The 27,840-nt window shown below is 36.4% G+C and overlaps 1 protein-coding gene across 3 annotated transcripts; it reads right to left on the bottom strand.

The window, feature by feature from the left end:
* Positions 1 to 2,262: 2,262 nt before the first annotated feature.
* LOC104607826 (Aldolase superfamily protein) lies at positions 2,263 to 14,757 on the bottom strand. Of its 3 annotated transcripts, none has more exons than XM_010273561.3 (9): positions 14,544 to 14,757; positions 12,751 to 12,940; positions 9,619 to 9,814; positions 9,108 to 9,287; positions 6,133 to 6,213; positions 5,878 to 6,041; positions 5,094 to 5,230; positions 3,705 to 3,820; positions 2,263 to 2,788 (listed from the first exon to the last, which is right to left on the bottom strand). In XM_010273561.3, exons 2-9 carry the CDS (start codon positions 12,912 to 12,914, stop codon positions 2,540 to 2,542), a joined length of 1,287 nt encoding a protein of 428 aa, XP_010271863.1. In that variant the 5' UTR covers positions 12,915 to 12,940; positions 14,544 to 14,757; the 3' UTR covers positions 2,263 to 2,539. The 3 variants fall into 3 exon arrangements, with proteins under 3 accessions (XP_010271863.1, XP_088747427.1, XP_088747428.1); XM_088891301.1 differs by lacking the exon at positions 14,544 to 14,757 and adding an exon at positions 14,403 to 14,530; XM_088891302.1 differs by lacking the exon at positions 12,751 to 12,940 and having other exon boundaries at positions 14,544 to 14,684.
* Between the last annotated feature and the right edge of the window lie 13,083 nt (positions 14,758 to 27,840).

Genomic DNA, 27,840 nt, shown 5'->3' with positions numbered 1-27,840 from the left:
ACCCTAGAACCGACAAAACTGGTATTGAATGCAGCACTTATTTTTTAAGTCCTTTGTCTGTGTGCAGCCCCACTTACCTACCTTTCCCCGCCCACCAACTAACCTTAAAGAACATCTTCCATCTTCTTTAATCTTTACATATAATTATTATATATCTCATGGAGATGTGGGCTTTCTCCCCCTAAGCATTTCAAAATTCAAAGCCACAGCAGGCCCACAACAAAAAAAGCTTTCTTGCTCTACAAAAGAGCAGAGAAGACGTGGGGATTGGGGAATGATATCACGTTTCTAATCAATGCCTTTATTTTTCTATGGTGCATTGAGTTTATGAGATGGAAAAGGCTTTGTACCTTTGGCCATTTGATTATTGCTTTTGGGGTTCTGCTTTGATGTGGAAGAAGGGAACCTCTCAAATAAAGGGGTTAAGGAGTGCTCTTTAGTTGCCAGATTGGGCCTATGAAATGGGTTTTGGGCCTACTGAGTAACCAGGAAAAAAGACCCATCATCATGATTCCACTTCCACCTAACCTCAATGACCAGTCATGGTTTCAGGAAAGAACAAGTGTTAACACCCCCTGAAGCCCTAACTACAAACAGGCTTTTGTTTTAGAAAACAAGAAAACAGACTTCATTTGAGAAACTGCTTAGAAAACAAGAATACATGATAATGAATAGAGCAAAAGTACATAGAAATGATCTACGTGACTTCATTTGTAAAGCCTGATCTGATGTGTCTTCCTCTGTATTGTGCAGGTTTCATGCCTTGGGTCTTCAAGATAACATCCAAACTGATTCTCCGTTCATGTATATAAGAGCTTCATTAAAATATTAAAATACTCTATTATACCCTCAATTTTACTTGCCGGTATTCATTGCAATTTACAAAAGATTTTTTTTTTACAATTTACAGAATATTGGAGCCCACCATTAGATGGGTCCCATATTAAATGTTGTCTACACTAAAATCATCATAATAAACTATTCGTTTTTAATTTACAATCAGAGTATTGTATTGGATAGGAGGAAAGAAGTTACATCTCCAAAAGTAATTTAAAGAGGTAGTACTAGGGATATCTTTTCTGATTTCTGAGTCAACCCATTTATAACCTATCCAACCACCTACTTATTATCCATAATCCATCCAGTCCAGCAGGAATGCAATTTGGCACGGGCCGATTTGAAAATTGAAACCTCACTGACCCAATCCAATTTTGAGTTCGATAAAGTCGGGTTGGTGATAATCGGGTCTAACCCAAGCCGATTTTGGATGAATTGGATTAGAGTTGATGCTTCGGACAACTTGACCCGATCCAAATTCATCCTCTAAAATAATCGTACTGGGTATACATATATTATGTATTACCTATCATACGCTTACTAATATTTGTAAGTATCATTAAATATTTTTCTATAGTTTTAGCTTTAATGAGACTATAAAATCATCTTACAGTATAATATTGAGATTTTTGTCATACATTTACCACGCCAACCTTACCCAATCTAACCCAATTAGAAAAATCGGATTACTTGGATTGGGTTAGGATTACATATCCAAAAGGTCAGGTTCGACTCATTGAGTTAGGTAGGATTGAGCTATTCTTTGCCTTGTGTCGGGCTTTGATTGACCTCAACCCAACCCAGCTCGAGTTTCACACTAAACACTCACACAGCGAGTTGGAAATCTGGTTGAATCACCCACTAGATCAACTTGTACGGGATGGGTTAGCTAGGTAAGCATCTTCTGGCGAGCTGGATCGTGTAGTTCATGGAATCCCCAATCAACATAAAGAAGCCTTGGATCGTAGAGGGAAGCACTTGATCGTTCCTTTTAGATGATGTTTGGAGGTTTAAATGGGTATAGACAGGATTTGTGGGCTTCATGGCGTATCCTAATTTGGTATGGGCTGGATTAGGTATTGAGTTCTGGGCTTCATTTTAGATACAAGATGCTTCCTAGTTCTAGCCTAAGCATGGGTGGTGCAAGTAACAAACCTGAGTTGTTGAACCCCAATACCAAGCAGGTTGGATTCGGGTTGGTCCGAGTTCCTCACTTTATTTTGCTAAAACATTCTTATTTCTTAAGACTTAAGACTTAAGATTAGCATTATAGAATATATTTTTTGTTTTATATTAATTTTAATCTCTCCGATCCTTAGCTTATGGATTCAGATATGCCCCTATCCACATTTGATCTAATCTGCTTGCAACCCTAACCACAAGGAGATATCATCCTCAAAACACTAAATAAGAAAACAAAATCAATTTGAGCATTTGAATAAATGACCATGGACTGGTGTTGCTGTAATTCTCAAACTTTTGTTTTGTTCAGTATATAAATAGATCCCAAAATACATAGATTTACATATGCCACAGCATGAACATAGCTGGATCAATAACTCTAAATAATGTTTTATTTTTTTATATAAAAGTGCGTATCAAGGACAGCTTAGATGACAAAAAAAAATTCATGTAAAGATCATTATAAAACCTTTTTTTTTTGGATAGTATAGTTGGATATTTGGTACCCTCACTCAATATATTAGATCTTTGAAGCATCTGCTGTAACTCTGCTTAAAGCAATTGCTGCCTTTGCACCTGATGGGCGGGCTAAATGCTTGCAAATAAACTCTCCAGCCGACATGAGCTTTCCAAGATCAACATTGGTCTTCACACCAAGTCCATTGAGCATGTATACAACATCTTCGGTGGCAACATTCCCTGATGCACCCTTGGCATATGGGCACCCCCCGAGGCCAGAGACGGAAGAATCTATTGTGCTAATTCCCATCTGTTAATAATCAACAAAACAGAAAAGAAAAAAAAGGATATGAATGAAAAGAACAATGACATTCAAGGTGGAAGAACCCAACCTTGCTTCGGCCACTTGGGTTTTACACTTGCAAGGAGTCTAGGATCTTCCACCCTTGAGGATTCAGGAGAACAACCCGAATCTTCTCCATTTGAAATAGCACAAACATAATGCTTTCCATGAATCTTGACCTACTCCGAAAAAACTATTCACTGAATGTTCGGGGTCATATAATTAATAAGGTAGGTAGTTTCTAGTTTTAGAAAAAAATGGGTCATATAATCAGGTTTTCTAAGCCTTGCAAAGGTCAGACCCATCAAAAGATCCACCTCCATCTGGGGGCTCAACCAAAATATAACTAACAAATCATTTGGTGTATTTAATTTAGGGCTATCTTCATTTAGGAAATCATAACCTGACTGCTTATGTGCTTTTATCCCACCAAAGGGAAGTGCATATGAAATCATCATAATCTAAAGGTAGAAAAACATAGCCTGACTCAACCAGGTCCTAATTAAGTATGAAAATTAGACATGGGACTTGGTTAAGTTATAGGTTGACCAATTCTGTAGTTCTGCTTTGGTTGACTCCAGAGTTTGGATCAGGTCCCAACAGCCTTTGCAGCTGTGCATTGGAAACATCTCCCATGTCCTTCATGGCAAGATGTTACCAACACTGCAATGGCCATTGGGACAGGTTGTTGGGGCCCTGTTTTGGGACTAGATCTGGTCTCATTGACTCCAACCTGTGCAGGTTGTCACCCCTATAACCTCAGTAGAAGAAGAATATTTCATCCCATCATCTTATCCCGACACAAACTCTTAATTCATTTAAGTATATTGCCATTGGGGTTTCTTCTTTTCACACACAAATTGAGTTGCACAAGGCTGCTTACTTGGAGAGATATCAAAATATTTGCCAGAGATTGGCCATAAGTGTCATGAAAATGAACAGCAAGCCTCTCAATAGGAACAACGGCCATCACGGCTTCGAGCATCGGAACAACAGAACCTGTTTTGAGTGAGGAAAGAAAAATAAGTGTATTAGAGCACCATAAAGACTAGATATGCATCCAAAAGTGAATAGCAACAAGAGAATATTCATCACAGCATATAAGATCTTTGAGTACAACAATATTGACTTAGAGCAAATAGCAAGGTACCAATTTTGTATACACTGGACAAACAAAATAAGTTGTCTAAGTACAAAAATCATTAAAATCTGTCATTCCTCCAGCTAATCCCACATGGAAGGACCTAACAGAAAATTTTCGTTTTGGCTCCTCTTTCCAAAAAAAATTCACCCCTTTGCTCTGGGAAAACAAGGTCACCCTCAAGCTTCTGAAGAAGTGAAGGTTTTGTAATTTCCCTATTTAAAGGAGGTCTGTGGAAGATGGGTTTCCATACCACTGAACTGCCTTGAATGGAAAAGAAATCATTCTATATCTTTTCCAGCTTGAGTGAAGACTCCAATAAGGCCTTGGGCAAGGGAACAAATCTCAACCAATCATCTTCCCCAAATCTAATTCCTATCCATCTCCGACCTTGTGTTATGTAGTAGATTTTTTTCAATAGATGTTTTATTTTTTTTTCCTTTCATAAATTTTAATCTCTGAAAGGCATGCCTAGATAACCTAACCTATTGGAAAAAGAGATTTCATCTCAAATATAAAACAGAAACAGTATAGTGCTCCTGATGTAATAATTGGGCCACATGGTAATCAATCAGGACCATCCAAATACTAGACTAGAACTTCAATTGGCCAAAAACCAAAACTTTTAACTTCAAAAAATAGAAACCAAAGATATGGAAACAATTAAAAGTTAATATGGCAGCAACCAAAGATATATAGGGAAAGCTGCATCTAGTTGAGTGGTTGAAATTGTAATAATCCAACCATGGTGATATAGTCTGTAGCCAAACCAAGACCTCACCCATTTTGGCATTTAGGATTTATGATCACATGGCTAATTGTAAAAGATCTGTATAGACAATGGAGATCCTCAACCTACAGCCTTCTGATGGATGGCCAAGTTCCACATTTACCATGAGGAATGAGAGAGATAACTTATCAAACCTAAACTTTTGTATTACATAAATCCAAAATTTTAGTCACATTCAAAGTTATTACATTTATCAGATATGAGGTTATATCCAGATGGATAATTTCTGCACTGCTCCATAAGGGAAATTCCAAGTCCAAAGAATTTCTTGATGAAATACTTATAAACTTAGTTTCTCACTTGATGCACTTTTCAAAAACTCAAGTGGTTCAGAAAATTACCAGGTGTTCCAACCCCGATTGTGTCACCAAGGGAGATTTCAGAGCAGCCCATGTTATAAAGCTCTTTTGCCACATATGCCACTTTTGATGGAGGAACTGGTCCTTCCACTGGACACCCAACAACACATGATACATACCTACCATATCAATTATTTCAGTTATGTTATATTAACACAATGAAAATAAATGCATTGTTACTGCTAATTAAGTACAATAAAAATACAATAACTACAAGCATCCCAATCCAATAACATTCTCATGGAACATAGCTTTTGATCCTTTTCATCTTATTTGCCACCAAAGAAGGAAACTTTAGAAAGGATAAACAATGAATAGGAAGAATTGCAAACACTCTTAGCACAAATTCTCTTTCCTCCAAAAGAAGGATTCCGTCATTCTCATCCCAACAACCACCCGTCAAAGCTCCCAAGAACTAGAATTCAAGAATATGCTGGAGTTGCTTCAGTGCCCATTGGTAAGCCCAAATATGCCGACAGAATATTTCTGAATGTTTCTGGCACCACACTTCAAACATACAGCATGATCCTCTAAGTTATATACTCCAACCGCTAAGCCCGTCCCCAAGTTGGAAACAAAATATGATAATAGCATAGGAGTGTTGGTGCATGTGATGCATGCATAATGCAATGCAGAAAACTCATAAATTTTCAGAAAATCAAGTATCCTCATACATAGATTCAATAAAGAGAAAAAACAAACAGTTTCTGCAGTAAGACAGAAAAAGGAAATCTTCAGTAACAGTTAGACAAGCCAGAGAACATACCCTCGAACAGGAATCGAGAGTTTTTTGGCGGCAAGGGTAACAGTACAGTAACGAGTAAGGCTATCTTCAATACTACAGTTGATGTTGGACTTCGAAAAGGATTCAGAAGCTGATGCAAAAACAGCAACTTCCTTAGCTCCAGCTGCAATAGCAGCTTCAAAACCCTACAAGCAGGCAATAAAAAATTTAGCAAAAAAAAAAACCCTCTGCAATTCACATAGTTCATTAATATTTGATCTGGACAAGACTGCTTACTTTAAGATTAGGAGTTAAGACTGGGAATCTTGTTCCTTCAACATTTCGAATTGCTTCCATTACATCCTTTGCATCTGCTAACTGAAACATAATAATAGAAATCATGATCTCATGGATGGTTTCTTAAAGTCAATTGTCAGAAAAGTAAATGTCTAATATACCAATCAAAGAGAGATAAGACAGCAACAAAATTTACAAAATAGAAAACTAGAGATAAGCTTCAATATCTAATTAATTAAAATTTAACCAATACTTATATTTATTATGTTTGACATATCTATTGCTTTCTAATCTGTTTTTGATTGATAATGAAATATTATTTTAGAAAAAAAAAACAATTGAAATGCAAGAGAAGGATTAGTGCCTGGATGCTTCAAATTGTAAAATTGGTAAGATCTTAAAGATTCAATGTCTCTTGTAGAAGACTAGATTGTCTTGCAAAGCAAGACAAATAAAGTTACTAAAATACCAATCCTATCTCCTTGGAATCTTCCTTGAAATATTCTCCCTTTACTGTTTTCTGCCATGGGATTGCTAGAATGGGTTTAGTAATGGTAACTTTTGTAATTTATTATTTTTTACAAATTTCTGTTTTCTTTACATTAAGTTGATTTTAATAGGATTAGTGAAGTTATATTGGAATTGTTTTAGGAGTTAGAATCCTTATTTAAGGTCCCCTATAGGTTGTAATCTTAATCTTCATATATATATATATATATATATATATATATATATATATATTTAAATCTGACCGTTACTTATCAAAAGCAAAAAAGAAAAAAAGAAAATCACTATGGGTTATCTATATGTTTGTCTTAGTTTCAAAGGAATTCTGAAGTTGTTTTAGGTCAGTTTCCTATTCCAAATTAGAATCTATAAAGGGACCTCTGAATTCTTAAGTCTATAAATAAAGTCATTGCAGTTGAAGTTAAGAGGAGTTGATTTGATGAAATAGGAGTTTGGTTTCATGAATTCTAGTCTTTACCAAGAAAACTAGAATCTCCCTCCCTCCCTCACCTCTCTGCTCATCAGAGAAAAGCAGGCCTATAAAGTACAAAGTAGGAGGAAACAAGGAACTACAAAAAATAGCCACAAACATAAACCTTACAAATTACAGCCCAGGCCTGGACAACCCCAATATAATACCTCTTTCCCCAACCCTGCTCTTGCTAATGAATCTGCCAACATATTTGCACTTCTGGGAACACTATTGAATGAGGCATTCAACAAGGTCCCAATTGCAACTGCCACCCTCACCAACTGCCTAAACTCCCACAGTAGATGATCTTGTGCTTTCGTCCAAGAAATCACAGTTTCACAGTCCCCCACTACTATAACATCTTTCCACCCTTGCTACTGTATCAGTTTTAATCCTTGAATCAATGTGAATAATTCTGCCCTAAAGAATTACCCTGTCCTACTGGACCTGTAAAGCCAGGGATAATATTGCCATGCTGATCTCTTACCCCCACACTAGAAGGGCCTGGGTTCCCAAGGCAACACCCATCAAAGTTGAACTTAATCAAACCTGCTTCACGATGATACCAGACCGGCACTCTTTGCTGTTTGCTAACCTGGAACCCAGAACCTGTTTGCTATCCCATCAACAAGTCATTGATGGGAACTCCCTTAAATTCCTCAGTCACTAGTACCCATGTGCCACCCTTATCAATGTCATCATGCCTTTTCAACTGATTTTATTACTCCACAAATAGTCTTGCATTCTTTTCACACCACAACCCCCACAGAATTGCTTCCCTCATACATTGCCAAAGGATCTTCTGCCTCCAAGTAGAAAAACACATGAAATCTATCTTGAACAGGTCCACAGCCCCACTTGGTTCAACCCAGTTCTTACCCACTAAAGAAAGAAAGTGCTTCCATAACCGAGATGCATAGGGACAATGCAAAAACAAGTGGTTGGTGACCCCCCTCCCCCCCCACACACACACATGAGGTGAAAGGTACCGGTTTTTCCACTTCCTTTGGAGCTTCTCGTAGGTGTTAATGATTTGATTGACAACTTCCCAATAAAAAAATCTTGACTTTCAGGGGAATTGGACAGAAACCACTATTCTCTAGCAGGAAAGGACTGAGACTCAAGTGAAGGAAGCAAGGTTTTAATAAAGGAAGCACAAGAGAATGAACCTTTAAAATTGGGAGCCCAAATCCTCTCATCACAATCTGCAGGGGAAAGCTGGACATCTTGGAGTAAATCAAGCATAGGGATTAATTCACAAACTTCAAGGTATCTCACAGGTCTTCTTAAACCCATTCCAAGCCAGCCCATTCCTTTCCCTGCTTGCCATTTCAGCTATTCTTTTGTTTTTGAAAGTGGACAAGCTTAGATTCTAGGAGAAGAAAGACACAGAGGAGAATCCCCCCACCACAAGCCCTCCCAAAACTTCACCTCTTGTCCTGAAATGCCATCATATCTAATATGTTGCACAAATTTGGGAAGTCAAGATCATTTTCCACAGGCTTCTAGCATTAGCACCCTTAGCTGGTCCTGTGTCTCAACCATTTGGATGCACCCCATAAATGCTTTTAATAACCAGATGCCACAATGCCTCGCTTTCTTTAGGAAACCTCTGCAGCCACTTGTCTAAAACAGTCTTATTGCTCTCAGTCAACCACCCTATCCCCAACCCACCCCCTCTCTAGACTTACAAACCCCCTCCCACTTCAAAAGATTATTTTTATCCTGTCCTACATCAAAAGTGGGTCACACAAGGCCACTCCAAAATGGAAGAACCTTGTGGGTCAAGAAAATTGGTTGAATTTGTACATAAATTCATTGCATCAGATTGGTTCAGGCCTTCAAAGTAATGGGCAGAAGTTCAGGTTATCTTGGAAATACCCAACCCCAAGCCTGGGAAAAGAAATGGTAGGTTGGGAGATCACCAACCCTGAAGAGAACATTGACATGTCAACTGATCAAGAGGTAGATAATAAAAATAAAGAAAATATGTTACCTGTGGTACCCATTTTGGTGAAACAAAACTTGTGGCCTCAACAACAGATAATCCAGAAGATGCTAGTCTTTGTATCAATTCAATTTTCACAGCTGTAGGCACCATATTCTTCTCATTTTGCAACCCATCCCTTGGACCAACTTCTACAATCTTTACAAACTTTGGTATCCCTCTTAAAAACTGTAGCACAGAACAAATATTGAGATTAGGCAACACTATATATATATATATATATGACGAACTTGAGAAAATGAAAATTATGCCCATAAAAACAAATTCAGGATATGGCATTTAAAAACTAAACTTGAACAGAAGATATAGATCATGATGAAGAAAATTTTCAATTCAGCTCGTAATTAATGTCAAATCACTTTGTTTATTAAAATAAGCCAAAGACACTACAATTGGAGAAAAAAAATTAGGGAGTCCATCCAACATTAATAATATAATTAAAACAAAACATAACAAACAAACTTCAATAACAAAGGTGTATTAGGGATTTTTAAGGTACCTTGTTTGTTAGATCCCTTATGCCATTTTCACTGCCATGGGTGTTATATTGTTGATTGGGCATATAGGAATCACAAACACTTCCAAATACCCTATGGTTCCTACCAAAGCTTGACATCTTTCGATTTAAGGAGCTTCCCTGTGACCCATCCCTTGTCTGTCTTCTCCATGGAAATGTGTCTCTAGTGTATTCTTCACTGTAAAAGAAAAGCATATGAAAGTTAAATTGATCATGATATCCAAAAACAAAAATGTAAACCATTCACCGCTGATGGATAGAAACATAACAACTTGACGAAGTCTAAAATAACTCTATGAAACTTCAGAAATTTCCAGAACAAATTTGAAAATTTTTCAACCCACCCTTCAACACAACCCAAATAACACAACAAGAGGAAACCAAGGTTTAACCAACAAGACCTTTTAGCAGTATCAATATATATAATTTAATATGATCAGACTTCTTCAATCAAAGATTTTCAACTACCTTGCTCTTATCTCCTTTGCACTAGTCTTTCTAACAGGCAAAATAACAAGCATGGGAATTCCAAGCAACATTTTCATCTTAAAAGTTTACCAGCATCACCACCCCCTCTCCTTTATCTCAAAATTTACAAATTATTCTACTCTCTCCTTTGATAATCTCTTGTGCCCTCTGCCCATCTCACTTCTTACTGCTTCATCCTCTCCACCCATAATCCCACCACTGCCCACCTTAAAGTCCTAAACACATCTATTTCAATACTAACAAGCCCATTCCCTATCCTGGTTAATCCAATTCCTCTCTCTTACATGTTAGAAAAACTACCATCCCTTGTTTTTTGTTTTATGACTTCATTTTATGCTTCTTCTGAATCTCTTGTATTTAATTTTCTCTTGCAACTCCAAAAGCACTTCTACAAATGGATCCCCACAAAAGAATATTCCTAATTTTTCTTTTCTACTTGTACTTAGGTATTAACCACCTTCCTCAAATTCATCCCCTTGCATCCCCATCCAAAAGGAATGTCACTGTCATCAACTTAATTTTACACAGCTTCCTTGAAACCTTGTTCCAGGTGATCTTCAGCATCATCATCTATCTCTCTAGGATCAATGCCTCTATCATTGATCAGTACCAATAGTTCATCACCAGTCCTGAAGTTAGCAATCCCATGCAACACCACCTCACTGCGCCATAACACCTCACTAACCTCCTCTGCTGTACAAGAATGACCAAAAAGAAAAATTACATTGGTACTATCAGAGGAGAAAATTACATCGCCAGAACCTCAATGAGTAGGTTGTAGCTCGGATTTGGTCTCTTTCATCTCACGGCAGTGAAGAAAATTTAGATGGCTGCTCTGTCTGAAATCCAAGCTGCTTTGGACATGGAGGTTCTTCTATGGATCCTGAAAAAGGTGATTCCTCTTTACTCTAGTCCAATTGATCTGGAATTTCCATATAGCAGATATCATTACTTCAAGGGATGAGACTAATGCATTTCTTAGTCTTCTTAAGAGACTCTTAAGTGATAAACTGATAATCTAGTGTATGAAAGAGTAGAGGTGTAAAACGGGCTGTGCTGGGCCAGCATGGCACCGCCCGCGTGTGAACCGGGCCGGGCTGGCCTGCAGGCGTTCCGGGCCATGCCTTCCTCCCCTAGGATATTTTGGGGGGTCAGCCCGGCACAGCCCATGGCCCGAGCCCGTGCGGACCTGTGTCGTGCCACGGGCCAGGCTGGTCCGTGGACCAAGCCTTAGGCCGGGCCGAGCCAGAGCTATTTATTTAAAAAAAATGAAAAAATAAATCCTAAAATTTTTATTCTATATGAATTTTGATATATACAATTGTTTATATATACAATAATTAAATAAAATAGTATAATAAAATTGAAAACAATTGTTTATTTTATTAATATATTATATACTATATATTATTATATAATTATTATTTATATAATATATTATATATAATATATAATATATAAATATATTATTATAATATTTATAAATATAGCCGTGCCGGCACGCAGGCCTGAAACCCCAAGCCCGGCACGACACATACAATCATGTCGGGCCATGGGCGGCATGGCCCGATTTACACCTCAATGAAAGAGGGTGGGGAGACTGACCATTGCCATTACATCATCACATTAAGGAGGTATATCTCTGGCCACCAGAACTCATTCATGGATTCAGATCAGTCAACTCATGTTTGGAAAGCCTCATCAGAGCTTGTGATGACCGATTAGATCATTACTTTGTTCAGCCATGCCACAGTAGGTGTGGTGTGGTTTTCCTAAATTTCTGCTTCTTGTATTTTGGTGGCCTTACATACAAGGCAGGGTTTTCCTTGGGAACTGATGTTTCATTTATCTCTTATATCCTCCTTTCATCATCTCATAAAAATTTTCCATTATGACAATAATGAAAAGCTAGTCATAACTCATAAGTAGTTAATGCTTGCCTTTTAGGCAGTTATGCTTATACCAAAAGGAATGTTAAAATAACCACAGTGTAAAGACCAAAGATAGCATATTTAATAACATTTCTTGCCCTTATAGAAGCAGAAAATTCAACTATGTTAAGTGAAGAAAGCAAAATTTTTCTTGGGTTAATGTTTCAAATTTCTCTACTGACTCACTATTTTGTATCTAGAATACTTATGTAGATTTTTGAATTCTCATATACTGTACAGTCACACACATTAAGGGGCATTTCTCCCAATTTCTTTAGTAGTATAACCATGCTGCACCTTTTCTCCAAAAAAAAAATAAAAAAACAAGAAGAGAAAAGAAAAGAAAAGAAGAAAACACAGCTCACAATTGAGTAAAGAAGGAAGAGTCCAAACTCATTCTGAATAAACTGCTTATAGTTACCATTCTCATAGTAGTAGCAGTAGTTCTAACAAGAATATTATTATTTAAAGAAACTATCCAGGAGGCATATGCATCACATATGGTAATAAAATGGAAACCCTACTTTCAGAGAGGCTTAAAAGTATGGAAGAGGTTATGTGAAAGTGAGGTTTTTGCTTAGGTAAATAAGATTTTCTACATGCATTGGTGAAGCAGGGTATCCACTTTACATGGTAATAGATGGAAATTTGCATACAAGCTTCAGCTTGATAGAATCATGGAAAATAGACTTACTCGCAACTGTTTGATGAGCTACAACTCCTACCCTCGATCCAGAAATTTCCCATTCCCATGTCATCTGGCATGGGCCTACAAGCACTAGATGAGAACCTTTGAAGCCTATCAATATCAATGCTAGGAAAGTTATCAAGACCAAGTGGCTCCTCCAAACTTGACATTGTGGAATGAAACACAAAAACAGGAACTGGAGAGAAAAAAAAATGCATGGGATAAGTGCTTCTGATGGATAAAGTTTAAACCCATGTAAACATTAATGAAGCTAGAAAAATCAAGTCCTCATCAGGCTTTTGCAAGGAAATAGAACAACATATTGAAATAGTGCATCAAAGAACATCCACATCAAGGAGCATTTTCTTAGTTCAGCACATTTTAGAAGAAAATTTTATAACTAAGATCCAGTACATAAAGTCATAGAGCAGTAATATTATTCAAATTATTTTGCAATGGCATGTAACAACTGGCAATATTAATTCCTTTAGTATAGGTCTTACAAAAAGCTTATGAAGATTCTTAAGTGAAGATTTTGTAAAATGAAATTCAACATAGTGATACACAACAAGACATGATCAGACAAGACATATTCTAAAATGTGCAAACCTATGTATGTAAATACTTGTTGGCTGCAAAACCTATGTCCAACAGAAAACAGGGACAATGTATTCTATGCAGGAATTCCAAACCCACAGGCCTCATGAATTCTGATCATTCATTTAGCATTGCCTCACATTACCTAGAGAGGGAATAAAAGATGATAGGCTAATAAAATCTAACAAATAGAAGTGTAAAAATTAATAAGAAACTCTATATTGCTCATTATTCCATAATTTACAAAACAAAAGGCAATAATCAATTCTCAATTCCATCCTCAACTTGTCTTTATTTCTTAAATCTGGAACCTGACCAGACTTCTTCAAGTACTAAATAAAGTTAAGGAATTGAAACTGAAACCATGGAATAATATATGAAAGATCATTTTGATTATCTCTTCATCCTAAAAAGGAAAAAAAATTATGCCTTGTCAAAGGGAGGAAGGGAATTGAAGATGAGAAATTCATCAAACATCAAAAATAATAATAATTATTATTATTTAAGTTGGTATAATACGGTAATCCATCCAAGGAATGATTCCTCAATTACCCCAACCCAAATATCTTCAAGAATCAAGCAAAGATACTCTACCACTCCAAGTAATTCTCTTTATGACCATTACCAACAAATGCAGCAAATATCAACACACTGACGAAAGTAGTATCCTTAACCAAAAGCATTTGAAGTATCCACCAAAGATAGAGCTTGAGCAGAAGCAAGAGTATAATTAAATTAATTTTGTATAGTATCTAGGAAGCGTTGGCACAATTCATTAGAAAATAACCTGTAATATGATTAACTTCCGAACCTAGATTCACAGTGAAGTAAGCTCACAAAATTACGATTAAACTACAACGTCCAAATTGCAGCTCAAAGTTCTAACTTGATGAAACTGAAAATTAATTTAAGCAAAATCAAGAAAAATCTATAAATAAAAAACAAATTAATCTTAATCAAGCTAAAATTGAATGTATCCTATAACCATTCAGACACAAAAGAGCATCCCCCAATCAGATAGGCTCAATCAAAACTCAGAGCACAACTCAGAATTCGACAACCTTCCAAGACAATCAAAGCCCAAAAAATCCAGGCACAAGCATTTAATCCAAGCAAACTTAAGCAATTACGGTACAAACTGGTTTGAACCTCAGAAGCCTGAGGAATCGAGTAAACAAAAAATCAAGGAAGACCGAACAGACCTGCAGTACTGAGAGAAATCAAGAATTTCTGAAGCGGAAAAAAAAAGAGAGGAAACCCTAGATTCCCCTTTCTTGCAGCGCTTTTATTACTTTAGAGGGTTAGATGAGGAAGCGAGAGGAGAGAAGAGAAGGTAACGGAACGTGATGGAGTTGTTTGCAAGTTTGGTTTGGTGGACGAAGGTTTTCTCTTCTCTCCGTCTGTCATTAAATCCCCATCAGAGAGAGAAAGAGAGGAGGGAAAGGTTGGTAGGTAGTTTTCGGTTGAGTTTGGTCTCTTCCTCCTCGGCGATTCTGTTCTATTCCTCGGCGATTTATTTGCGTTTTTTCTGGACGGTCCTTGTTCTCTTACTGATACTTAATGGGTATTTTTTAGAACAAAATTAATAAATAAATGGGAAAATTCTAGATTAGGGTACTTTTGTCTTTGGGTCTAATGTCATTTTGGTCTTTGAAAACGTGACAATTTAGTATATGTCATTAATTAGTCGTTAAGTGTTATTTGAAAAGACACAAATACCTTTCAAGTGTCATCTAATTCTCTTTATTAATTATTTAAACATTGACAAAAGATGAATAGTCTCAAATTCTTGCCTCTTTTGTTCGATAAAATTGGGATCACGAGAGCTCTCATGAGACATAACCCTAACTTTCTTGAATAGAAGAGGCATGGATTTGAGACTGTTCATTTTTTATCAACATGTGGATGGTTGATAAAAAAAAAATTAGATGACACGCAAAGAGCATTTGTGCCTTTTCAAATACCACTTAACAGTTGGTTAACAGATTGGTTAATGACAGGTATTGGATTGACACAATTTGAAAGTTTGGGTATTGAATTGTCACGTTTTGAAGTTTGGGGACCGAAATGGCACTAGGCCCAAGGTACATGATACTAATTGGGAATTTTTCCTAAATAAATAAACAATGAAAATTTCCTTCTTTTAATATCAATAAGGACTAGATAATTTTTTCATTTTAGTCTTATAATATCATTGATTGATGAGATGATTAATCCAAACCATCCATTTGATGGGGGAAATTTGGGTCGGGATTTGCTCCACACTGAGTCCACCTCACAACCACATCCTACCATGTATTAGGAATATCTCTCTATGAATAATAACACAAAATATGAAAGAAGCGTTTCTGATGTGCAGCTGTGAGGCATTGTGAGGTTGGTATAAGGAGCACTTTGTGAGGAGCAGACCCCGATTCACCTTAACCATATAAATAGTATTATGTTCCACATCAGTTCATAGGTGCCATTCTGTTATTGTGATGGGATCTGCTCCCCACACAGGCACATCCACCGTAAATTGGGAATATCTCCCGTGAATAATAACTTATAAGTACGTGAGATGTTCCCAATGCATGGGAGACCGAATCTGCTTCTCACACAGGGCACCTCACTCGTGCCTCACTCACGCACATTGTACCATGCATTGGGAACATCTCCCATATTTATGAATTATTATTCACGGGAGATATTCCCAATGCATGGTGGATGTGCATGTGAGGTACCCCCGTATGAGGAGCAGATCCCCGTTCCAATGCATGGTAGGATCGATGTGAATGTGAGGAGCAGATCCGGTCCCTCTTTTATTGTACATAGCTCTAATATCTCTTGAATCTTTTATGCAAGGATTTGACTTGCCACGTGGAAGGCAGCTACTGGATAGGAACTTCCACACAATTGTCATGTGTCAAAATTCAAAAGGAGAGTCTAGGATGGGGGGGTCGTACACTAGTATATCGTATATGAACAGAAAATTTTTCAGAACAAAATTTTGTAGCGTAAACTGCCTCATTTACATTTACATTAAAAAGAAAAGAGTAAAAAAGAATGGAAAAATATGTTTTTGTTGTAAAAGGATGAAAGTAATAGCTGAAATATTTTCGCAGAAACAAAACCAACAACAGCTCAAAATTATAAATCATCATCATCTAAGTCTTATGCCAATTACAAGTAATCTACATGAATCTTATTTAACCAATGCTATATCCATTGTTAAATTACAAGTGTTAATAAAATCATAAGCAATATTTCAAAGATTCAACTTGCAATAATTTGTTTATTTTAAAAAGAAAAAAAAAGCTTTTAATAGCTTGTTGCCTTGTCCAATAGAAGAATTTGATCACACCTATATATATTAAAAGAAGGCTTTCATGCTACAACCTCCATCATTCAGACACGTGACTTTTTCAAATTTAAATACATGGCATTTTCTAAGAAATTGTTGTTAAAGCCCATAGACCACTATCACCATTCAGACAAGTGGTCTTCTCATTTTCTAAAAATCTAGACACGTGTCAATTTTTGAGAGATTCCTACTAATATGAGGAGTCTGGAATGGACCCCCCCCAACCGGTATATCATGGGATCCGTTTCCGTGTTAGGTGGGTAAAATGCCACCAACCGGTAAGGTTGCCCACCTCCGCCTGAATTGAGGAGTGGGTGAGCTAATGTAGCCCTTACAAAGTACGGTTTCGTTAGATGCGGAGTATGGTGACAAGATCTCCGTGGTTGCAATGCGATGGTCGGTCTGACTAGGAGGCGAGCTGTCCGTAAGGTGTCAGGCTGCTTGATGGCAAGCTTCCTGAGCTCGTGCTCTTTAGATCCGAATGCTGAAGTGCCTTAGTACCGAGGTAGGCTTGTTTTCGAGGTGGTCCATCTGTCCGGGCTTGATCTATAGCGGACTTGTTATCGTCACTCTAGTCGCGATCTAATACCGGGGTGATCTTAGTTCGGGATAGCTTCAGTTCGGGGCATCAGGATACCCGATGTCGCTTTATAGCGAATTGACCATGCTGAGTTGTCACTTGTGTTGAGTCACGTCCACGTGGCGATCTGATCATGCTGATTTGTCACTTATGCCAAGTCACATCCACGTGTCTCCCTGTTACGACGTTGAGCCAAATTTCCCTTCATCAGTACCTATAAACATAGAGTTGTTAATGGGTTGAGTATATTCGATAGAACCAAATTGAACCAATTATATTGGTTGGGGTTCTGAATTTTGTATTCTAATTATAATTGGGTTGGGACCGATTTTTACTATTATGGGGAAGCTAAGATCCACCATCCAAGTTATCCATAAATAGGGGGGGGGTATTAGTCAAGGCATTGTGTTCAATTTGGGAAGAGTATAAATGTATGCACTAATATATTCATCTCTTAGTCTTAGGTGGATAAATAACATTCCCATAGGGAAAGTTGACAAGATGTTATGGGATAAAATTGCCCCTTATAATAATGTCATTTTATGGGAAAAAATGTCATTATTTTATTTAAGAAAAACTTTTGACCAAAAGAATATGGATAAGTGTATGCATTTACCTAGATAAATGGTTTCTTGAAAAAATGAATGGAGCCTAAAAGTATTTAGGTTGAATTGTTAATTTGATTTAAGAAGCAATATTAAGTTTTATTTGTAATTAACAATCTAACTCTTTTTTTTAGAATGGGAACCATACTAATGTATTGTCTTGAAAAAGATTAATGCAATATTTCATTTACTTGAGCCAGCAGGGAATTAAATTAGGAAACAAAACAATTTTAATGTGAAACTCGTGCCACCTTATTTACAATTTTTATTTATTATTCTCTTTTCTGAGTAGAAGGTTATCTACATGTTTGAAGTAGAAGCCCCCCTGTGGGAGGATTTTGCTCTTAATATGCATGAACAAGGACCAAGACGTATCCCAATATATCTTTTAAAATTACCTTTCTGATACACTTGACATTTCCAATACTTTGAACCTTGTGCATGAGTGGAAACAATTTGTATTATTAATGAATAGAAAATTTAGGTTGTGTTGACAAGCTTTCAAAGTATTTAATTCTAATGATTTTTCTGATTTTAAGAAGTTCTTTTTGAAGTTTTGATGTAAAAAATTGCTAAAAAAATAATTAGTTTTTTTGGGCTCAAAATTCATTCTGAAAAGTGACTCTTTGGAGTTGAAAAAAAAATAGCTTTGAAAAATTCATTTTAGATTCAAAATTCAAATATTCGATTTAGAACAAAAAAATAAGGCCTAGGTGAAGAAGAGACGAAATCATGTTTATCTTATTAGCAGCTAAAAATATGAACCATGTAATCTAGCCACCAAGGAATGCCCGTTACATTCATCCAAATACCAGACTTCTAGGATACAAATTGGAACTTGGGAGAAGAGGGACCAAGGGCAAGTGGTAAACCTGCATTGACCCAACTCTATTGGATTAGTGTTTGATCAACTTTAGTGGTCCATGAATCAAGTTTTCACCTGTATTTTTTTTACTTTTTTTTTTTTTATTTTTTTGAAACCGGTTCAGGGGGCTGGTTTCGGGTTCTTCCACCCCCTGAATCGGTCAGACCCCCGATACACCCACTATAGAGGCATATCGGAGGGGTCTCAAAATGATATATATCAGTCAATACAGGCTGATACGTGTCGATACTTTGAACCTTGCTAAAGAATATGATGTTATGGATCTGTTCGGGCACATTACCCAAGAAAACACATCCAATAACAGTGGGCTTGAATGAGAATGGCTTTCCTAACAGTGGCAAGTTTGTAAATTTGTATGTTGGGGGAGGGGGTATTTGCAGGTTTGCAATGTTGCTGAAGGTTTAGTTTAACAACTCATGGGAGCAGTGGGGCTCCACCTCCATATATGACCCACTGGGGCTGTAGGTCAGGCCAGGTTAGGTATTAGTCCAACCCTAAGTTCTAACCCTAATCCAATCCAACCTAATTCAAAGTCAGTTCCGGGTTGGATCCAACCTAACCCAACCTTTTTTTCATCCTTTAAAATCTTGTAGAAATTTTCAAGATCTTAACTCAACTTTCACTATATATATTAATAATCTTATGTTTTATTAGTATTTGTTTGTTGATGTTTTTATTGATTATTTTAGTATAAAATTCAGAAAAATAAGTGTTTGAAATGACTGTGATTTATTATGATCATGACTTATGATAGACCCTTTAGGTTCAGAAAAATAAACTATGATTTATGTTTTATAATTTATATATGACATGTACTATAAAATCCGTCTCAGATTGCACCTGAAGTAAAATCAGTCTCATGAATTTTAACCCTAACCCGAGCATAATCCGGCCCAAGTAATAGCCTTATGACCCATTGTAAGTTTTCTCTGAAAACAAAGTAAAAAAATCAGCCGTTCACTCTTCCATCCATAAACTGTAAACGTCCAAGAAGTTAAAATACATAAAAATTTGATAAAGTGGATGATGAAATCTATAAATTTGATGGCTAAAATTTCATTTTATGGCTAAAATTCCATCCATAAACTGTAAACGTCCAAGAAGTTAAAATACTCAGAGCAATGTGACAAATAGTTTGAACAGAAGAGAGAAATCATTTGTCTTGGACCACGATTTGTGCCAATGTGTGGACCAGAAAGTGCGATTTTCAAATTGTAGAACCGATGATGCCACGTGGGCAGCTGGAAACACCAAAGATCTTTTGTGTGGAGCAGAGGGAAGGCAATTGGTTGCGGCCGCCAAAGAAGATTCGATGAGTCCAAAGTGTCCAACTCCCTTCTCCCACTGTCAGTGTCACAGGCAGAGAATCTACTCGACGCCGATTTTACGATCTTCTACGGCGACTTATAGACTTGTGTGCAAGGGCGTTCTAGTAAAACCCCTTTATTACTAAATGCCCTTCATTAAAACGCCCTTCTAGAATTCTACCAAAATCACCGTCACCTCGACAAAAGCCGAAAATAATAATATTAAACCCGACCCGAACCCGACCTAAATAAGACAGCATGGATCACCTCAATCCAACCCAACCTGAAACCTGACCCATTCTAACCCGATAAAGGTCGGGTAGTGTGGGTATACCACTTAACACGGCCCAGTGATGTCCTGCTTCAAAAATTAATAGCTACCAATAAACCTCCTATAATAATAACAATAATAATAAAATAATTTCGCATACTTGCGTAAGGGATGACCTTTTGATGAACGGATTTTGACCCAAATGACCCATGATTGGCTCACAATTTAATGCTAGTCAGAGTTGACCTGGTTCTCGTTGGCATCCCCTTTGGTCCAGAAATGTTGACCTTGGAAAAAGCTGTAGACTTCTGTCATTGCGCATTTTTCATTTCAAAGCTTCTTGATATCATTTGATTTAAAACATTTATCTCCATAGCTTGTTATTTCTACCATAACTTGTTTTAGTGTAAAAAAAGGCCCAAGACCCATATCAACACCTTAGGAGTATAATTTGGGCGGTCCAACCCAAGTCCGGATGCATCTATATTGCAATTTTGTGCAAGTTAGACTTGGGCTTTTAGTTTTCCAATTGAGCCTAGGCATAAAAATTTAATTATTTTATTTTTTAGGCTGAGTTCGACCCTAATCCTTAGATAACTTAAGTCTAATCTAATTATATGGACACATATGTAAAATTTTATTGCGTGCTGATTAACCAACCTGAGCCTAGCCCGAGCCCAGGCCCAATATGAATATATCAAATTTCTGTGTGACCAGCCTGAGTCTGAAAGACCGGACTTCACTTCAGGCTCGTTTGGGCTTGGGCCTTAGGCCCAATTCTTAAGATTGTCTGCTGGATTTAACTCCTATCCCAGCCCAGTCCACTATAGGCTTAGATTTGAAATAGATCAGGATGGGCCTGCTCGGGCTACCCATTGCCATCGGCATGGCGAGATCCCCTTGATCAAGGATGGATATTGACCTGTGTAAATGTGAGTTGCAGCTGGTCGGCTGATGATCTCATCCCTTACGATCTCGTAAGTAGGCTTCTAAGAATTAATATCCTTAGTTGGAAATAAATGCTCCACAAGGGATAAAAAGTCAACTTTTAGAGTTAATAAAGAAATTTGAATCGGTATAATTTTGCAAATGGATCGGATCGGATATACTTGGCCTCAGTTTGGAAGGAGTACAAATATAAATATGTAGAGTGAAAAACCTTGTATTTTGTATGTACTTGCACTCTATATATTTGCATTTGTACTCCTTCCAAATTAAGCTTTAGATCCAAATTTGATTTGCTAATATTCGATTTCCAATTCTGCCTTATAATACTTACATGGGCTTGTATTAGATTCAGATATTAAATATTATTAATAAATTAAGCTAAAAATGATTGGAATATTAGATACTATTAATAAAATGAATTAAAAATGAATTCGATTTTTTTATCATGAATAAAATGATAAAATAATTTTTATAATTATAAACAGGTTGCGTTAATCCGATTGAATTCGAATTCAGAAAAAACATATATCTTTTACAACTCTAATTGGTAAAGGTACCACAATAAGGGTCCGTTTGGTTTATAACCAGAATCAAAATCAAATTTTCTTGGAATCGGAATCAAAATTTGTTTGATTCAGACAAAAATGATAATAGGAATTAGAATCAGCTGGTATGAGATTTCATTCTTAAGAGAGGAGACGGAATGACCATTCCTTCAAATAGAGGAATGGTGTGCAGCAGAACTCATGCATATTCATTCATTGTGGCCTTTCCCAACTTCTCTTGAGTACAAATAAGCTTGCTTCTATATCTACCCTCTTCTCCAAAACTGGAATTCAATTTTGAAAACAACCTTACAATCTCAATGCACACAGCCTTTTTTGGTCTCATAAGAGAATAAGTTAATAAAGGAATAAACAAGATAAGGCAGTCCAAAATATGAGAAGTAAAGAAACTTATGAGATGGGCTTCGAGGTCAAGGTGAGCAAAAGTCAAAGGGGGATACTATAGCACTGAAAGGGTTGGTTACAGTGTTTTAAAAACCGATCTGAAATCAGAATCGTTCTTGTCACCAGTTTCTGAGTTGATGGTTCGATCGGATGGCTTATTTTGATAAAAATAAAATAAAAAATAAAAAATAGTCCAAAACCGTTAAACAGATCGATGGTTAGATTGTCTGGGTCAATGAATCATTGACTAATTCAACGATTTTTGTCTAGGAACCGAATTTGAGGTAAAATGAAACCAGTTGGACGGTCTTCAGGCCAAATGGTCTGAATTGTCTAACCGTCCAAATCAACGGCGGTTCGAAAACATTGCTTTTAAACCTGTCTTCACAAAGAGTGGCAATGCTTGACTTATCTGAAGAGCCACCCTACCCTTCATGTTTGGATTGATATTACTCAACTACTTTTTACTAGGAGATGTGACTAGCTTTGCTTACCTTGAGGTTCGGTTTGGGGAACCTCAACCCAATCAATAACCAGATTTGGTTCACTTGCCCCCCTTCTTTTAACAGGTCGGGCTTGGTTCAGGCATTTTCACAGGACTAGAAACCAACCCAAAACCCAGCATGCTTTTCCCTATTGATGAATTTCAGGTTTTTCTAAACATTCTTTTAAGAGTTTGGGTCATGTTATAGACAAGCGTATGTTTTTAAGAAATGACTTAACTAGAACTTTGAATTAACATCTGAAAAAATGAGCTAATTATCAAAGTTGAGTTGCTGTAGTGTAATGAATAGGGGTGGATTCGAGCTGAGCTGAGTCAAATACTTGCTTATTCAAGCTCGGTTCAGTTCAAAGCTCGCAAGTTCAACCTCAGCTCAACTGTAAGCTAATTTTTTTTAAATAAAAAAAATATACATATAAAAATATTTTTTATTTTATATATAAAAAATTAAGAATTATAAAAATTATTTACTATTATACATAAAAAATAAAAATTATTTATTATATATATATATATATATATATATTTATATGTATATGTATGCATGTATGTATTATGTAATAAAAAATTATTCATTTATTATACTAAGCTTGTGAGCCTCACGAGCCGAATTTCATTGAACTTGAACTCGGCTTGAAGTTTGGTTTAAACCGAACCGAACCGAGTTTGAATAACTTGTGAGAAGCTCGGCTCGTGGCCACCCCTAGTAGGGAATAGGGATGAGTGTTAATAAAAATTGTAAAAACTCAGAAAAGGCATTTTTAAGATTAGAAAGAAGAAATTAAAGTTAATTAATTCTCATAAATTGTAAATCAAGTACAGTGTAATAGGCCCACCACTCAATCATATTTGACATTCAAGGATTTCCATGATGGAACACACAGAAGACCTACAGCATAGACTACAGATATCATATAACATGACCAAAGGTCCAAAGCACACGCATGGATGGTGGAACACACATGAAACCTAATACTTTTTATCTCTGTTTGGAACTTGCATGAGTAGCCATGTTCATGGCTGCTAACATGATATGCTAGCTCCACATCATCATGCCAAACTCTATTTATAGAAACTTCAGTTGTCTAACAAGCTCATCAATGGCTAATTTGCACAGAGTGCCCACTCTCAGACTTGAATCCGCATCACGCTTGTCAGCCCAATGATTTACCATTACACCAAGGGAAGTGGCCAAATCACAGACATTTTTGTCTATTTTTCTGTGTACAAAAACCAGGAAACAATTTTCTACTGTGTGAAGAAGCTTTGATCTTTGTAATTCTGTCTGTAGATACTTTATGATGATATCAAATTTATCAAGATTAATGTTTACTGATTTATAATCTTTCTATGTAATCCTGCTCTGGGTAAAATTTGTAGAGGCAGTGTTTTGCTCAAACTTCACCTGTTGTGACCGCAGTGTTGGATGGATACAACGTCTGTATATTTGCCTATACAATGGAATGAACAGCAGAGAACAGGGGAGATAACTATAGGACACTGGAGCAATTGTTTAGAATTTCTGAGAGAAGTGGTACCACGAAATAGTTGTTTGTGAGCATGTTATAGGAAGAAAAGAGGTTTACGTTTTGTGAACCTGTTTGAAAATTAATGGAAAGTTGGAGATAAAGCAAGCAGTAAAGGGAACATAAAGGAGACTGCAGGACTTGTTATAGCTCGTTATTGATCATGCACAGAATCATCAATTAGTTCAAACAAACTTAAATACAAGCAACGAAGAGGTCAGAAATCATATGTTTTAAAACCAAAAGAAAATAGACCTGAAATGGCAGGAAAAAAAAAGAAACTAAAGAGAATAGAGATGGGTGAGGTCGATTATACCTTAACTATACCTGTTGTCATTCACCCATTAATGCCTTACAATGGGATAAAACACAAATGATTTTTTTTTTTATCAATAACAAGTAACTTCATTAAATTTTAAGAAACTTTAAGTATAAGAAGGGGGTGGTAAGCTATCTTAACTCACAAGCAAAAAAATAAAATAAAATAAAATTAGAAATGAGCCCAAAACAAAGAATCCCTATTCACCCTTTGCTTGGCTAACCCATCAGCAAATGAGTTAGCAGTTCTCTCCACCCAGTTGCATTTTATCTCAATGTTCTTAATCGGCCATTTAAATTCTTTCCTTTCATTGTTGCAATTCCATATACCAATGTTGTCTTCCTTTAACCATCTCCCCACCACCTCCGAGTCACCTTCAATTACTAGTCTTATGATGTTCAAATCTCTTGCTCTTTGGATTCATTCCAAAGCCACAAAGATCTCAGCCCTGAGAGAGTCACCTTCTCCAATTGAGCCTGAGTACATCGCTAAGGCATTCCCTTCCTCATTCCAAAAGACTCCCCCAATACCAGATAGTCATCAAAGTTCAGTTTTATGAATTCAAAGGGGGGAGAGATCCAAAGACTTGGAACCCTCTTAATCTAGGCAGGATTTGCTATCTCCTTCCAATTTCTTAGCAAGTCATCCAAGGAGACATCTATGAATTAAGTCCAAGGATTTCAGCCATTGTTCCACCATTATGTGGACCAATTCTATTATGTTCTCAATGTTTCTCTCCTTGCCTGAGAAAAAAATTCATAACTTTCTTTCTTCCCATAAAGACTAGCATACAACCGCCCTAAAACAACTCCACATGATCATTCTTTTTTGAATAAAACACAAATGAATCAATAGTACAAAAGTGAAGAAGAAGAAGAAGAAGAAGAAGAAGAAGAAGAAGAAGAAGAAGAAGAAGAATTTGACCATCTAAGAAAGGGATCAATCTTACCTTCACTATTGCAACTACTTTACTGGAGGGATTCATCTTACCTTCATGCTCTAACAAGAGAGAGAGAGAGAGAGGTTCAAAAGAAAAAACAGAATGGAAAGTGAAGCACGGATTTTTTTCATGCTGCGAAATACATATACTTTTTTTTTCCATGAACCCAACTTTCATTCTGAAAAGAATGAGGTCAATGGCCAAAAATTTCTATCCAAATGCTCTCATACCATTCGTTTCTGTCCATTCTTTCTTAAAATGGGTAAGAATTAATAGAATGAGGCGAGTGTCAGCAAACCAAACAAGGCCTTTATGGTTTAAAAAATATGAATTGTTTTTTCTCTTAACAAAACCAGCATATTTTGCTTTGCAAATAAGAAAAAAAAAACATATCAAGAATGTGTATTTTTCTTTATGATGCGACGATTTCAAAATGAATAAAAACAAAAACATTAGAAAACCATCTTAACAGCTTGTATGAAGTATTACATTGCAATAAACATTTCAAATGTGAACAAATTAACATTTTTCTAACAAAAAGAGAACCAATCGTAATTTATATTTTTATTCTAAATGGACAAGAAACTACTATAATTTCTAAACTTCAATAAATTTATGATTACTTAAGATTAGGCTGCAACAGAGAACTGAAGAAATAGACTTGGACTAGTTTGTCTGAGACTTGAGAGTTGGATATATATATATATGTATGTATGTATGTATGTATGTATGTATGTATGTATGTATGTATGTATATGGGGCACTGGTTACAAGAGTTTTAAGAAAACATTACCCATATAGGGTGGCTGAAATAATTTTCTCAAGGTCGAGTACGTACAAGCTTCTGTTATCTTCCTCCATTAGGTTGTGTTTGGTTGCAGTGCAAATTTATTTGCATTAGTACAAATATATGGGAGTGCAAATGTACAAAAATGCAAATTCTTGTTTAATTTTATTTTAGATTTTACTTTATTCTGCTTCATATCTTAATTTACTTAGTCCCCAATATCTTCCACCACCAGCCCTGTCATAATAGATAAATCCATCTTAAAAATTTCAAAATCCCAAACCGGGCAGCTGGTTTCTACTCCATGGAAAAGCTTCCGAACGAAATATGGGTCCTCACAAGACTCAACCAGGAATGTTTCTACTGCACAGCTTGCTTCCCATGCTTGTAGGGGGTTGATTTCCAATTCCTGAATGTGATCAGTGTCTGTGTCACTCCTCATGGGGCTCCATGTATTTATTAACTTCCCATAAATAATTCCATTGCAGATGATGGGGCAGCCATAGACAATATCCTCGTATGAAAATCCCCACTGCAAGCCATTCAGTGCTGCTAGGTCTAAAAAACATGCTCATAACTGATCGTAGTGGATGAACAAGATGTTATGATCCATTTGTCCCACAGTAGTAGTATGGGATGCTAATGTGAGGTATCATACATTAGTAGTATGGGATGCTGTTGTGGGGTATCTATGTGCTTGAGTTTCTTCCCTCTAACAGCTAGCTTTTAGGAGTGAGTTCTCCTAAGGCATGTATCAAATGATATTAGAGCCTATACTCAAGGTTCAAAATTTTGTTACGTATCAGCCTGTATCAGCCGATACGAATTGTATCTCTGAGGTTTCGGCACGGGGAATGATACTAAATCTTTAGTACCGTTCCTTTTCACCATTCTGGAAACATATCGTGCCCGTATCGGTAACATTTCGGTGAGTATCGGCCTATTTCAGTGTTGTATCGGCTGATACGTATCGGCCAATACAGTGTGATTTTACTGTTGCGGAAAACAAAAAAAAACTTCATTCCATAGAGGGCTTCTAAACCCATTTTAGAAGCCCTCTTTCTTCCCAAAACCCTCTAGAAACCTTCATACCATTCTTGGAGATTGAAATCTAGCCAAAATCCACCAAAACATCCACAAATTTCCAAGATCCAACAAGTTTTTCAAGATTGTTAAAAAATGAGCGAAAATATGTATGTTTTTTCAATTTTTTTACAATCTCAGACAATGTTTTTGTGTTTTTTTAGTTTGGATTCTTAGAAACATATTTATGTATGTTGATATGTTATTCTTGTGCAAAAAGTCCCATTTATTTTGCTCCTATATATAGATCTTTGTAAATATTTGAAAATTTTCTAGAATATTAAAAATCTGAAAAAAAATGAAAATTTTAGGTTTTTTTTTTGTGATCTACCTCTAAATATTGATTATGTTGTAAATTTATGGATGATCTATCATGTCTATAGATCAATTTAAATTTCTTCTAAATAATTGATTTTTTTATTTTTTTAATTTTTAGAATAATATATAATATA

The sequence above is a fragment of the Nelumbo nucifera genome, chromosome 7 (assembly GCF_055504915.1).
Source record: "Nelumbo nucifera cultivar China Antique chromosome 7, China Antique-T2T, whole genome shotgun sequence".
NCBI lineage: Eukaryota > Viridiplantae > Streptophyta > Magnoliopsida > Proteales > Nelumbonaceae > Nelumbo > Nelumbo nucifera.
The sequence above is the reverse complement of the archived record's forward strand: the minus strand, read 5'-3'. Positions and strand labels throughout refer to the sequence as shown.

Coding starts and splice junctions, on each gene's coding strand:
- LOC104607826 (XM_010273561.3), bottom strand. CDS start 12,914: ATGTCAAGTTTGGAGGAGCCACTTGGTCTTGATAACTTTCCTAGCATT. Junction 9,815..12,750: donor AGCTCATCAAACAGTTGCGA/GTAAGTCTATTT, acceptor TTTCTTTTACAG/TGAAGAATACACTAGAGACA. Junction 6,214..9,107: donor CACCAAAATGGGTACCACAG/GTAACATATTTT, acceptor ATTATGTTTCAG/TTAGCAGATGCAAAGGATGT.